We start from the raw sequence: 13,064 nt of genomic DNA, 5'->3' as shown, positions 1-13,064 counted from the left end.
TGGTGACAGCAGACGGGAGGGTTTTGTCATGTCTTGGAGCCAGAGGTGCCGCTTGGCTTGACCTGGCATCTCATCTCCCCAGAGACTCTGGGGCTCACAGGCCTCATGGGGACCTTAGGTTTGGGGGACATCTATTCTCTTTAACCGGCTTCCCAGGTGGCACTAGTGGTAAAGAACCAGCTTGCCAGTGCAGGAGATAGAAGACTTGTGGGTTCAATCCCTGGGTCAGGAAGATTCCCTGGAGGAGGGCACGACAACCCACTCCAGTATTCTCTCTTGCCTGGAGATTCCCACAGACAGAGGAGACTGGTGGGCTATAGTCCACAGGGTCGCAAAGAGTCAGACTCGATGGAAATGACTTAGTTGCACGCATTTTCTTTAACACTCAGAGAGCCGGGCTCACGTCTGGGGAGGTCTTAGCCACTATCCGGACAAAGGCCTGGTAGGCACTTCACTGTGGGTTGCCCCAGAAAGGGCCCATTTGGAGGACCAAGCCTGCAAAGGGCACTGGGGGTTCAGTGGTTATTTTTTCTAACTTAATGGACCTGCATGACCCCTGGGGGGAGCCTGTAGCCCCTTCTTGGGTCCCTGACCCAAATGGCCCCCTTCAGACTATACCCCACAAAGTGGGGAACAAAGGAGAACTGTCCACAGTACCCCCAACCCCTCAACGCATATACAGGCTCACACGCATGTACACACACTCTCACCCCAGACACAGATGCCCATAAGACAGATCCCTGCCGCACCACTCACAAATATACACAAACACAGACTCGCATGCTACCCTCCTTCCCCAGAAACACACACACACTTTCCTGTATCAACAGTTAAGTCCACTGTCTCCAAGCCCTAGGGCTAGATGAGGCGGGGCTTGGGGGCTGGAGCTGGGTCCAGGACCACCTCAGTGGATCCAGGGTGAGGTCTCAGGGCTGGGCTTCTGGAGCTTGTGCTGGGGGCCATCAAATGGTGATCATGATCATGGCCTGGACTGTGTCCCCTGCCACTGCCACCAGAAGGAAAGACCCTCTTTGATGGATGTTTTGTGTGTGTGCATGCGTGCTCAGTCACTTCAGTCGTGTCTGACTCTTCAGTCATGTCCATGGACTGTAGCCCACCAGGCTCCTCTGTCCATGGGGATTCTCCAGGCAAGAACACTGGAGTGGGTTTCCACGCCCTCCTCCAGGGGATTTTCTCAACCCAGGGATGGAACCCCTGTCTCCTGTGTCTCCTGCATTGGCAGGCAGGTTCCTTACCGCTAGCGTACCTGGGAAGCCTGTGTTGTGTGTGTACATCTGCCCAACCCAGGCCTGGTTGTCTCTGTGAGATGACACAAGGTATCTTTTCCTACTTTCCAACACACACACACACACACACGCTAACATGGAAGGATGGTCCCCGGGGCAATCCTGATGGTCTCCAAGCAGCAGCACTGAGTGAAGGCGCCCTGCAGGCTGCCCCAGCCTGGCTTCTGGGTCTCTCTTTGTTGAGCAGACCAGTGACATTGCCATGTGCGTACATGCTAAGTCGCTTCAGTCATGTCTGACTCTGTGGGACCCTATGGACTACAGCCTGTTAGGCTCCTCTGTCCATGGGAATCTCCAGGCAAGAATACTGGAGACACATTTGCCAAATGTGTCCTCGACCAGAGACACTGTTTCTACATGGTGAATTCTGCCTCACTTTGTGGGCACCGCAGCCCAGAAGAGGCAGTTTCTGGGTCATGGTGAGCTAGGCTCTCCCTGCCTCTTCTCACTTTGACCTGGCTCTGGCCTGGGTGTGGGTCAGCCTCTCAGCCTCTTCCTGCCTTCCACACCTTCAAGTCTCTCAGGCTCTGACCCCGGCCTCCTCCCTGCCCCTCTGAATTCCTTCTGTGCTATGATCCAGGTCGCTGTCAGCTGCAACCCAAGGAGAGGTCTTGCCCTACTCGGCATTCTTGGATGCCTGTGGCCTGGAGCAAGTAGGGGGCAGCCTCAACCCCCTTGTTCTACTTTTAAACTTTCTAGAGCCCCAAAAGAAAGATGGAGTAGCTCATGCCAGCGTGAGCCTGGCTGGGATCCAGTAGCCTGTTTCACCCTGCGGACCAGCAGCATCCTGTCAGGGTCTGGGAGCTTCCGCCTTAGCACATGGGAACAGACAGGGAGCAATCTCCTGGGAGGGATCCGCAGACAGGCCACAGAAAGACCCAGGAGGGCCTGCGGCAGACTGCTGGGGGACAGGCTGACAGAAAGATGAGACCCAAAGTTTCTGACAGACAGACGGCCCTAGAAACAGCCAGGCCGCACTTCCCATTAAAACAAGACCCCAAAACTGCCGCGGTCATGCCCACACTCAGAGCTCCAACACTTTCTCTGAGACCTTTCAAGAGTCACCCTGGCTTTTGACAATTTCAGAACCATTTCTGCATGTGACAGTGGAAGCTTTTGGAGGAGGTGGTTCCTCTACAGCTTCTCCCCTCCCTCCGCCAGTGCTGGTTCAAATAGAAGCAGGCAACCCTGGCGGCTTTGAGGTGTTCTGTCAGGCGAATGAAGTCAGGGATCAAGGCTAGTGTTGGGGGGTCTGCAGATGACATCATTGGGCCAGAGCCCTGCTTATCCCGAGGTTCAGAAAGCCAGAGACAGGACTTCCCTGGTGGTCCAGTGGTTAATAATCAGCGGGCCAATGCAGGGAACACGGACTCGATCCCTGGTCTAGAAGATTCCACATGCCTCAGGGTAGTTAAGCCCATGCACCACAACTTCTGAACCTGTACCCTCTAGAGCCCGAGCTCCGCAACAAGAGAAGCCACTGCAATGAGAAACCCTCCTACTGCAACTAGAGAAAGCTTGCTCACAGTAACTAAGACCCAGCACAGCCAATAAAATAAAATAGAAAAGCAAGCCAGGGGTGGCATCATTCTCACCCGGAAATGCCACACCCCCTGAGATCCATGTGCAGTGTAGCAGTGACCGCAGGGGCAACCCCAAAGGACAGTTGGTCTGGAGAGCTTGTCAGTGCTCTGGCAGTCCCCAGAAAGCCCCCACAAAGTGCACTGATAGAAGGGCCTCCAAGGGGACAGGTCTGTCTTCTTTCAGGATGAAGTGTGCCGGTACTGAGATCTCAGGACCTCGTTGGTGGCGTCCTGGCCTTGGGAGCCTGGGTGGAGACGCTACTGCGGGCCCTGAACCGGCACTGCTGGGGCCTCTGCTTCTTCTGCGCATGCCCTGGGCGGGGCCTGCAGGTGCCTGGCTCCCACTATCCTCCCAAGGGAGAAAGAGACCCAGAAAGCCCCGGGGAAGGGTCCCTGTGCTCCCGCACCAACACACAAAGTATAGACACCCCTGCTCTGGAAACCATGTGCTTTATTTCAAACCTCATTCCAAGGGAAACTCCCCCCTGGGTCATAGAAAAGCTGCAAACCCTGCGGTTTGGTTCAAGGCAATGCTAAGGGAAATCCCTTACTGCTGGGGCCCTCGTCCGCTGGGCCTCAGACTTCCCTGGTCATCCCTGGTCATCCTGACTCTTCACGGAGCTGGGTGTGGGCAGCCGGGACTCTGGAGTGTCCAGGTCACCGCCCTCCCCCCCAGCCCCTAGCATCTTCCTTATTTGAGGAGTACGGAAGGGGGTTATGGGACAAGGGCCAGCGTCTGGTCCAAGGCCTGGGCCTCTGTCCCCCCGCCGAAGGGCCTGCGCCACCCTCAGAGCCCTGTTGCTCTGGGTACATCTCTGCTCCCAGGTGAGGCCCCAAGGAGGAGTGGGATGCCCCTGCGGACCGGTGAGTGGGTGGGGCTGGCCCCGTACCTCAGTACAGGTCTGCAAAGGGCTTGGAATAGTTGAACATCAGGTAGTCCATGTAATAGAAGTCGTAGGTGCGCTGCCGCTGCAGGGTAGAGAGCTGGGCGAAGTACTGGTGGGTGATGCGGGATGTCGTCCGCGCCTCCTCCGAGTGCCGGTCCTTGAACCGGGGGAAGGTCAGGTTCCGTGGCGCGTGGATGAGGCTCAGGAAGAAGTTGGCATCGTCCTCCATGCTCTCAAACTTGCCCACAAAATCATAGTCGATGAGACAGGGGCTGCAGAGCCGGCTGACATGGTCCCAGTGGATGTCCATGCCCACCGGCCGGTGCACGTCCAGCAGGTACTGTACGAACTCGGGGAACCGTACGCCGGAGCCCGTCCGCAGGGCCTCCCGAGAGGCGTTGGCCCGGTACCGGGCCAGGATGGCCTTGCCGAAGACGGGGTGATAGTAGCTATTGGGGTGCTCGAACTTGTCGCGAAAGGCGGAGACCAGCCTCTCGAAGGGCTCGCGCACGAAGAGCATCTTGGTGTAGGTGCCCAGGCGGTGGAGGATGCCCTGGCGGTCGAAGGTGTCCAGCCGCTTGAGGGCGCTGCCGTAGTGCACGGTGTCGTGCTGGATGTCGGTGGTGGACGAGGCCAGCCCGGCCAGCACCATGAGCACGCGCTTCCAGTTGGAGCAGCCTGCCTTGGGCACCTCGCAGTACAGCACGCGGTGGCGGTCCTCCACGAAGATGCGGGACACGTGGCGGGGCGTGACCGCCCTGCGGCTGCTGCTCGCGCGGTACTTGGCGCACGCCTCCCGCATCACCCGCTTGCGCTCCCGCTGGGTCTCGCGCAGTCTGGCCCAGCGGCCGTCCAGGGCCCCGGGGGCCGGCCGGGCCAACGTGCCGGCCGAGCTGTTGGCTGGGAGGGCCGCCGCAGCCGGCATTTTCTTGATAAGCAGCCGTCGGCGGCGCTGCCGGGGTCGCAGACGGGCCCCCACGTTTAGCTGAGCTTGAGGGTCCTGGGACATCCGCAGGCTCAGGCCCCGCGGGGCGCGGCTGGACAAGTCTCGGGTAACCCTCTCCGTGGCTGCCTTAAAAGGACCATCCTGGGAACTGCCTGGTGGGAGGTCCTGGGGCGAGAAGAGAGGTTGGTTAGTAGCATGGACAGATTGGCTGGGCACTAAGGCTCCCACGGGACCAGGCACTCGCCAAGGCCGGGGTCCCTGCCTCCTCTGTGGACTGAGGTTTTCTCAAATGAGGGCGAAGGGGACAGCCTGGCCCTGCAGGATGCAACCCCTTTGGTCTGAGCCCGCATACAGTCCCCAGAGCCCCGTCTCCCCTCAAGAGTCGTGGTGTGTGTGTGGCGGGGGTTGGGGGTTGGGGGCGGGGAGCAAGTGTTATTTTGGCCACTAGATGGCGCAGGTCTCCCAGGAACAACCTCCTGGCCAGGAGGCGAAGGGGGAGCTGGTGGCCTGAAGGAACCAGGCTCAGATTTAACGCTTCTATTAGCACAGGCGGGAGCCGCCATCCACGGGAAAGGGAAATTCATGGGTCCAAGGTCCCCGGCTTTGTTCCCAAGGCTCCTGGGAAAGGCAGGACACATTTTTCTTTCCAAGAATGGATTTAATGTGAGCTCTGAATTTCTTCCCTGGCCTCCCCAACCTTCCCCAAGCCGCCCATGCTGAGATTTATCAAACTCTCAGAACTCACGTTGTGCGGCTGCTGTGGCCTGATGCTGAACTTTATTCCTAAAAAGCAAACAGAGAGGATAGTATTGGCAGTGGAAGTACCACGTGGTCTCCTGTAAGCAGTGGAACCTGCCTGTAGGTTCCTGACTGTGGGCGCCTGGGCTCGAGGGGACTTGGTGTGAGCTTGATGAAAAAACAGTTCAGGGGGCCAGGAGGAGAGGCAAGCACGGTGCAAATGCCTCTCCACTTCTCTGACCCATGTGGAGAGTGGGGGTGCAGCAAAGACTTGGTCCCATCGGCTCCCACCTGATGTTCACTTCTGAGCATCCTACATCCTAGTGTGACCTGGAGAGTCCAGACGGTGCCCCGCCCACATACCTGCTCAATGGAGCAGCTGGGAACCTCACAGGCTGCCCCCACCTCACACTGTCATTAAGACACACGGAAGGGCCCCTTCAGGAAGATCTATCCATCTTCTTTCTATGTCCTGGCTCTGTGAATATGGCACACTTGTGTCTGTACTTGGCACACAGGTCTGGGAGTGGACTCATTCCCCTTGGATTGGGGCCTCCCCACTGGCTCTGGAAAGTTCCTTCACCTCGGCATCTGCTTTGCAATTTGGGCCACTAGCTGGTCCTGGAGCTCTAGGGTGAGCTGATCTCATTCTGCCCACCCTGGTTTCCTCCAAAGGGCTGAGGAGAGCCCCACATAGTGACTGATTGCAGGCAAGCCCTTACTGGGGACAAGGGGGAGATGGAGAGAGATCAGTGCATCACTGGCCACACCCTGGATCATCCCCTCTGCCCCCCCACCCCCCGCCAAGGAGTTGCTTTGTCTGCACTGGGGCTGGGGTCACTCAGGACCAGTAAGCTTTGGAGAGGCAAATCTTTGGCCAAGAAGAGAGGATTTGGCCCATTTGAAGGGAGGTCCTGGGAGGATGAGAGGATTTCCTTCAAGGAGGCGGCACTATTTAGGAGTCTTGGCCTTCTTCCCCATCCCTACCGGGCCACGGAGGCATTGGGCTCTTCCCGCTCCTGTGCCATGTGAGTGGACATGGCTTCTCTGAGGCTTTGCCACAAGCCACAGTCACAATCAGAACCAACGATCCTTTAAACAAGCGGAGAGCTCCAGCTCCCAGCTGGCACAATGGGGCACTGCCTAAGCCACACCTGGTTGAGTTCTGGCTGCTGCTTGGGGGTGGGGGTGGGGGGTTGTTCTGGAGACACTTCCCCTGTTGTGCCTGTGCACTCGCAGAGTTCCAGTGTCTGGAGCCCAGCTGGCCAGGGGACACCCAGGCTCTCTGTCCCTGACCCAGGGACTCTGCCGATTCTTTGTGAGGTCTAGTTTTACAGGTTCAGCCCCTGCTATGACCCTGGCCTTATACTGCTCAGTCTGAGGATGTGCCCACAGTTCTTCATTCATCAGCAAGTGAGAGTGGGAGGATGTGAGGTCACCTCTGGTTTGGGAAACCTAAATTCCCTGAGCCTGCCAGGACCTTTCCCAAGACCCCAAAGAGGTGCAAGTGAAGGCACAGCTTGTCACACTGCATCTTTCATCTGCCACAGTGCTCTTCTTTGACCTCTTTGTCCAGGGACTGACCCTTCCCTGGGCAAAGGGCCGAGTGTCCACACCTTTCTGGGCATCTCCCAGCTTATGAGCATTATATGTGTGTGTGTGTGTGTGTGTGTGTGTGTGCATGGGTCAGCTCTGATACAGGCCTTCCTGGCTCTTCCATGGAGAGAGGGAAGCTCCATGTAGAACTGACCGCACCCCTCAGGAGGGTGGGGTGTGAGCAGTGGGTGCTTGACCTTGAGGCAGAAGCCTCTAAAATTAAGCCCCTCACCAGGATCCCCCAGTCAGCCCACAGCCTCCTTCCCTTGGCTAGCCACCTCCTACCCCCGCTGCACTCTTTCTTCATGTGGCCTGTCCCCAGCATGAGCTTCCTAAGCTCATTTCCAGCTGATACGTGCGGGTTTCCTCCTGCAGCTGATGATCACAGATCCCTCCACCAGAAGGGCCCCTCTGCACACTCAGTTTTCCTCCACACTGCCGGGTTTCCTTAATTATTTTCTTCTGGTGACGGCAGCTGGCTCTGTTAAATCACCTCTCCTCCTCAGAGTCTCAGATACGGGAATTTACTCTGCTTGTCAATCCTGTCAGCTTGTCAGGGTGCGATGGTGCTTATTTATATTCCTTTTCTGGAGCAAATGAGTCATGCCAGATTTGGCCGAGAGTGGGGCTGAGAAGCCACTTACAGAAGGCATCTTGCCAGCAGGCAAAGTGAGACAAGGATGTGCTTGCAGAGGTCACAGCCTCTACAGCCATGACCTCCCACTGGCACCATTCCCTCAGCCTGGAGGGTGGTGGACTGTGAGGCCTGACCCATTTTTATCTGTGCAGACTTCACAAGAGGGCCCTGAGCCTAAGGGCTTTCCAAGGCTGGTCAGGCCAGAGCTCTGAGTGCGGGCTGGCAATAAAGTTCTTGCTGACAGAGCCCAGAGCTGCATGAGTCTCCTGACCTTTTGGGCACTTTTCCCCAACAAAGCCAACCTGGCCGAAATTGCCCCCCTTGAAAAAAAAAAAGGATTACCTTGTAGAAAACCCAATAACAGATTTTATATGGAGCTTGAGTTTGCCACAAGCTGAATGGTCATGACCCTTAAACTTATGGCAGCTTGTTTGCAAAGACTGTGAGCCCATCCCATTTGGTCACTTTGGAATAAAGAAACTTAACAATGGAATGTAACAGAAATGGCCCCATTGGCCAGAGGCTAAGTGTCCTTACTTTTTCCATCAAGGAAGTAGCTCTACATGCACTGCTCAGATAAAGGTTGAAACAAAGACCACCTGCAGCTCTAAGATGTGACAGCTAGGAGATGTCTTGGGCATCTGAGACTTGGGGGAGGGGGGCGGTGGTCTGTGCATTCCCCAGAGGACTGCATTTCAGGACCCTGGACAGCTCTGGGGAGCCAGCCAGGGAAGAGCCTCTACTGCACAACCAGGAAAGTATTGCCACCAGGGGCCCTGGAACCCATGCCATGGGGAACCTGGAGGGGGCTTGGCCTCACTATAAGACCACCTGCCAAGCCCCCAAATAGGTGTACAACGCTAATGAAAGCCACAGCCCCGCCCTCTCTTCCATCCAGTGTCACCACGCTGCCTCTCATCTGCTGCCTCTCATCTCCTGTCCCCGGCCTTCACTCTGCGACAGGAACCCCCAGGGCCAGTCATGTATGCACTCTCCTTTCAGTGTCTGAGTCTCCTGTCCTCTCCCTTCAGCATAATATTAACAACCTTTAAGGGAGCCCTCTCCCCCCATACAGTAAGAAATAAACAACCACTTTCTGTCTCTGGACAGAGGACATTCGCAGAGCGGCTGAAACACATGCAGTACGATAAGAGTGAGCATCGGTGAGAATAAACAAGGCGTGAGTTATTGAGGCTGCCAACTGCGCTCCACACTGTGAGCTCTTCATTGGCTGAAGGTTTTCTTCTGAGCGTCTGGCTGAAAAAGCTTTCTGGTTACCTGCCAAGGGGAGGCAGAGGCTGATGTGAGAGTGTGTGAGGCCAGTTTCCTATAATTAGGCCAGGCAGCTTGGACCTGAGGCAGAGCTGGGGAGGGGAGGTTTCAAGCATGTGGGCTGTTGAGGGGAGGGTCCCTTGCCCACCACTCCTCTCTGAATTACAAGAGGGAGACCTGCTGGGTTGCATTCAAAAGCCACAATCCTGGATGCCCAGGACCCACTGGGGGTAGGGCTTGGAAACCAGTCTTTCAGTCAGGTTGTGTAGACAGGCAACACTGATGTGGGTCCAAACAGGACCCAAGTACTTAGAAAGGGCTGCCTCATGAGCCCCTGACCCCTTAGCCCAGGTGGGTCATTTGAGGAGAGTGATTGCTATTCTGGCTGCTCAAATTCTAGCCCTGGGCCCTGACGGGCAGTGGGGAGAGGGTCCTGGCACTCTAAACACTGCAACCTTGGGGAAAGCATGGCCATCCCAAAGGAGCAGACCCACAAAGTGGGGCAGAGATGGGAGAGAACTGGAGAGGCCACAGGACACGAGTGGAAGTTCAAAGACCCTGCCCTGTCGGGAGCTTCAGACTCATGGTCCTTGGATTCCCCAGAGGTTTCTGCACTGAGCTGGGATTCCTTGGCTCCTTTCCCACAGCCTGGCTCTTCTAGTGACTGAGCCCACGTGGTGGACATCCCCATGCCCACACATCCACTTATGCTGCCCATCTGGCCAGGAACTCTAGGGGTTTCAGGCTGGAGGGAGCCAGAAGGGACATTGAAGGCAAATCCCCCACTGCAGCCTGGTTCCCTCATGTGTGAGAATCAGCCTCCAGGCATCGGTCGCACCCCAGGTTCCCTGGCAGCTGCCTCTGGGGAATGAGTGCCGTCACCTGCTCTGCTGTTTCCACATCCCAATTAGAAAGAAATAGACACCTACCATGCATGCCAGGAGAAAGGCCTCCCTGCTCTGGGGCAGCTGCACAGCTGGCCAGTGTGCAGGACCTCACACAAGCGGTGATGAGCTACAAGGTGTGAAACTGGGATGCTGGCAGGAAAAAAACGCAACCAGGGCACATGTACTGCCTTCCCACTGCGGTCAGAGAGGAAACCCCAAGGGAGCTGCCAGGCTGTACTCCACAGGAAATCTGAAAGGTTTCTGAATCAGGGTCCTCCAGAGAAACAACCAATAGGAGATATATAGATATATATACATACACATTATTTGTATATCATATAGCAGGGGGATTATTTTAAGGAATTGGCTCTTGTGATTGTGGGGTTTGGGTGAAATCTGCAGGGCAGGCCAACAGGCTAGAGATCCAGGGAAGAGCTGATGGTGCAGCTCAGGTCTGAGGGCCGTCTGGAGGCAGAATTCCTGCCTTCTTTCCTCCTGTGGCCTTCAACTGATTAGATGAGGCCCACCCACGTATGGAGGGTAATCTGCTTTACTTGAAGTCTATTTTCTTTTTTTAATTAATGAGAAGGATTGGGGGGTGCTGTGCTAGGTCTCTGTTGCTGCACTCAGGCTTACTCTAGTTGTGGTGAGCAGGGGCTACTCTTTGTACAGGCTTCTCATTGCAGTGGCTTCTCTTGTTAGAGCATGGGCTGTAGGTGCATGGGCTTCAGTATTTGCAGCAAGCAGGCTCAGCAGTTGCTGCACGCAGGCCCCAGAGCACATGGACTTTAGTAATTGCAGTGCATGGGCACTTAGTCACTCCATGGCATGTGGGATCTTCCCAGACCAGGGATCAAATCTGTATTCCCTGCATTGGCAAGCAGACTGCTGACCACTGGACCGCTAGGGAACTCCACTTAAAGTCCATTGATCTAAAGGTAATCACATCTAAAAAATTCCCTCCCAGTAACATCTAGACTGGTGTCTGACTATCTGGGCACCATAGCCTAGTCAAGTTGACATATAAACTTGACCCTCACAGGAGGTATATTAATTTCCTAGGGCTGCTCTAACAGAGTATCACAAGGCTAGCTGGTTTAAAAATAACAAAAATTTATTCTCTCACAGTTCTGGAGGCCAGATGTCTGAAATGAAGGTGTCAGCAGGGCCCTGCTTCCTCTGAATGCTCAAGAGGAGCATCCTTCCTTGCCTTGTCTAGCTATCTGGCTGCCCCAGATGCTCCTTGGCTGCAGCAGTTTACATCCAATCTCTGCCTCCATCTTTTTATCTTTGTAAGTCTTTATTGAATTTGTTACAATATTGCTTCTGTGTTGTGGTCTTTTGGCCAGGAGGCATGTTGGATCTTATCTCCCCAACCAGGGACTGAACTCACATCCTCTGCATTGGAAGGCAAAGTCTTGACTGTGGTACCACCAGGGAAGTCCCCCGTCTCCATCTTCACATGATTATTTTATGTACCTGTCTACTTGTCTCTTCTCCCTTGGCCATTCTGAATTTTTTGGTTGCTCAGTCATTGTGTCTGACTCTGCCCCTCACTATCTCCCAGTTTGCTGAAGTTCATGTCTGTTGAATCAGTGATACCATCCAACCATCTCATCCTCTTTTGCCCTTTTCTTCTTTTGCCTTCAGTTTTTCCCAGCATCAGGGTATTTTCCAACAAGTCAGCTGTTTGCATCAGGTGGCCAAAGTCCTGGACATTCTGAATTAGGGCCCATCCTAATGACTTCATCTTGATGACAACAGCAAAGACCCTATATATATTATGGTCACCTTCACAGGTACTAGAGGTTGAGACTTCAACCTCTTTGGCGGGAAGTGGGCACAATTCAAGCTCATAGTGGGGGAAGGGGGAGTGACTTCAGGGGGCTTTAAGAGCACTGGCCAGAACTGCCCAGAGGAGGCGAGGGAACACCTGTGCTGCAGGATTGGGTGGCCCAATCAGTGACAAAGGACTGTGTTAGTTCTCTGTGTTCTTGGGACAAGGACTGTGTCAACATCTGGCACCAGGCCTGGCATACAGCAGGAGCTCAATAAATGCTTGAGGAAAAGCTGATGTTGCCTGAACTGAGAGCTGGCCCTGGAGTGGGGGATGGGTATTGGGCTTCTCCAGGGTTCTGGCTGCAGTCCACCAACCCCCAGCGGGGCTTCTCCAGCTCAGCCTGGCAGCCTGGGGAGGGTCTGTGCATCTGGTGGCAGCTGCCAGCCAAGTGGCTGGATGGAGACATGTGCTGCCCTGGCCGAGGGTCTGTCCACCCACCCAGGCTATGCGGGGTTTGGGGGTCTGGGTGGTCAGAGCAAGGACACACTCAGCTGGCTGCCTCCCACTGCCACCTGGGGGGCCCCTGGCTGGGCCTGCCTCTGGGCCCCCATGGTGGCCATTCCTCCTCTGACTCTTCCTACCAGCTCAGGCTCTGCCCTTTGGAGGGGCAAGCCCTGCCAAACCCCCTCTGGCCTCTGTCTGCCTACTTGTGAGCTGCTCTGTTCCTCTGGGCCGGTTGTTAATATATGCAGATTTGATGCAAAATGGAAGTTTAAACACTCTCAGCAATTAGAGGGCAGCTTGGACTGAGGGCACAGAATTCAGATGGAAGAAGCCTCACCAAAGGGCCTTAAATTCTCACTTGTGTTCACTGGAACATTCAACTCATTAAGTTCTCTGCTAGGGCCTCAGCGCACAGCCCTGCCATCTCTGCTGCCCCCAGGGCCCATGGCACGAAAATGGGGCTCCAGGAGAGGGGGGGGCGCCCAGACAAAGGTGCCGGCTGCTGCTGGAACCCAAAGATGGATGGCTCTGGGGTCAGAACCTGGACCTTGGGGAAAGGCAGGGGTCAGGCCAAACGTGCTCCCAGGCAGGACGGTGGGTGGCCCTGCAGGGCCCTGTCCTCTGGCCTCAGCCTCTGGATGGGGGAGCTTCAAGTTGTTCTGAGACAACCAAACTCACAGTGGGGTCCCACAGTGACCCCTGACCCTTGGCCCAGACTTGAGCAAGGGTTTCCTCTCCCTTAACCGAGAGACTGCACCCCGAGTCACAGCTTTTAACAAAGGGTCGGTATATTGGGCTTCCCTGGTGGCTCAGCTGGTAAAGAATCCACCTGCAATGCGGGAGACCTGGGTTCGATCCCTGGGTTGAGAAGTTCCCCTGGAGAAGGAAAAAGCTACCCACTCCAGTGTTCTGGCCTGAAGAATTCCA

General features: G+C 55.6%; 1 protein-coding gene across 3 annotated transcripts in view; it reads right to left on the bottom strand.

The window, feature by feature from the left end:
* Positions 1-3,324: 3,324 nt before the first annotated feature.
* CHST8 (carbohydrate sulfotransferase 8) overlaps positions 3,325-13,064 on the bottom strand; it is a 145,426-nt gene continuing 135,686 nt past the window's right edge. For 2 of the 3 annotated variants that reach the window (XM_005218898.5, XM_059876500.1), the window contains exons 3-4: positions 5,469-5,506; positions 3,325-4,888 (exon numbers count right to left, since the gene is read on the bottom strand). In XM_005218898.5, coding sequence (XP_005218955.1) covers positions 3,782-4,888; positions 5,469-5,506 — 1,145 coding nt within the window. In that variant the 3' untranslated portion in view covers positions 3,325-3,781. The remainder of the gene's footprint in view (positions 4,889-5,468; positions 5,507-13,064) is intronic. The other variant, NM_001145992.1, reaches the window with a different exon arrangement.

Source organism: Bos taurus, chromosome 18 (genome assembly GCF_002263795.3).
Source record: "Bos taurus isolate L1 Dominette 01449 registration number 42190680 breed Hereford chromosome 18, ARS-UCD2.0, whole genome shotgun sequence".
Classification (NCBI taxonomy): Eukaryota; Metazoa; Chordata; class Mammalia; order Artiodactyla; family Bovidae; genus Bos; species Bos taurus.
Note: the sequence above shows the minus strand (reverse complement) of the source record. Positions and strands in the feature narration are given on the sequence as shown.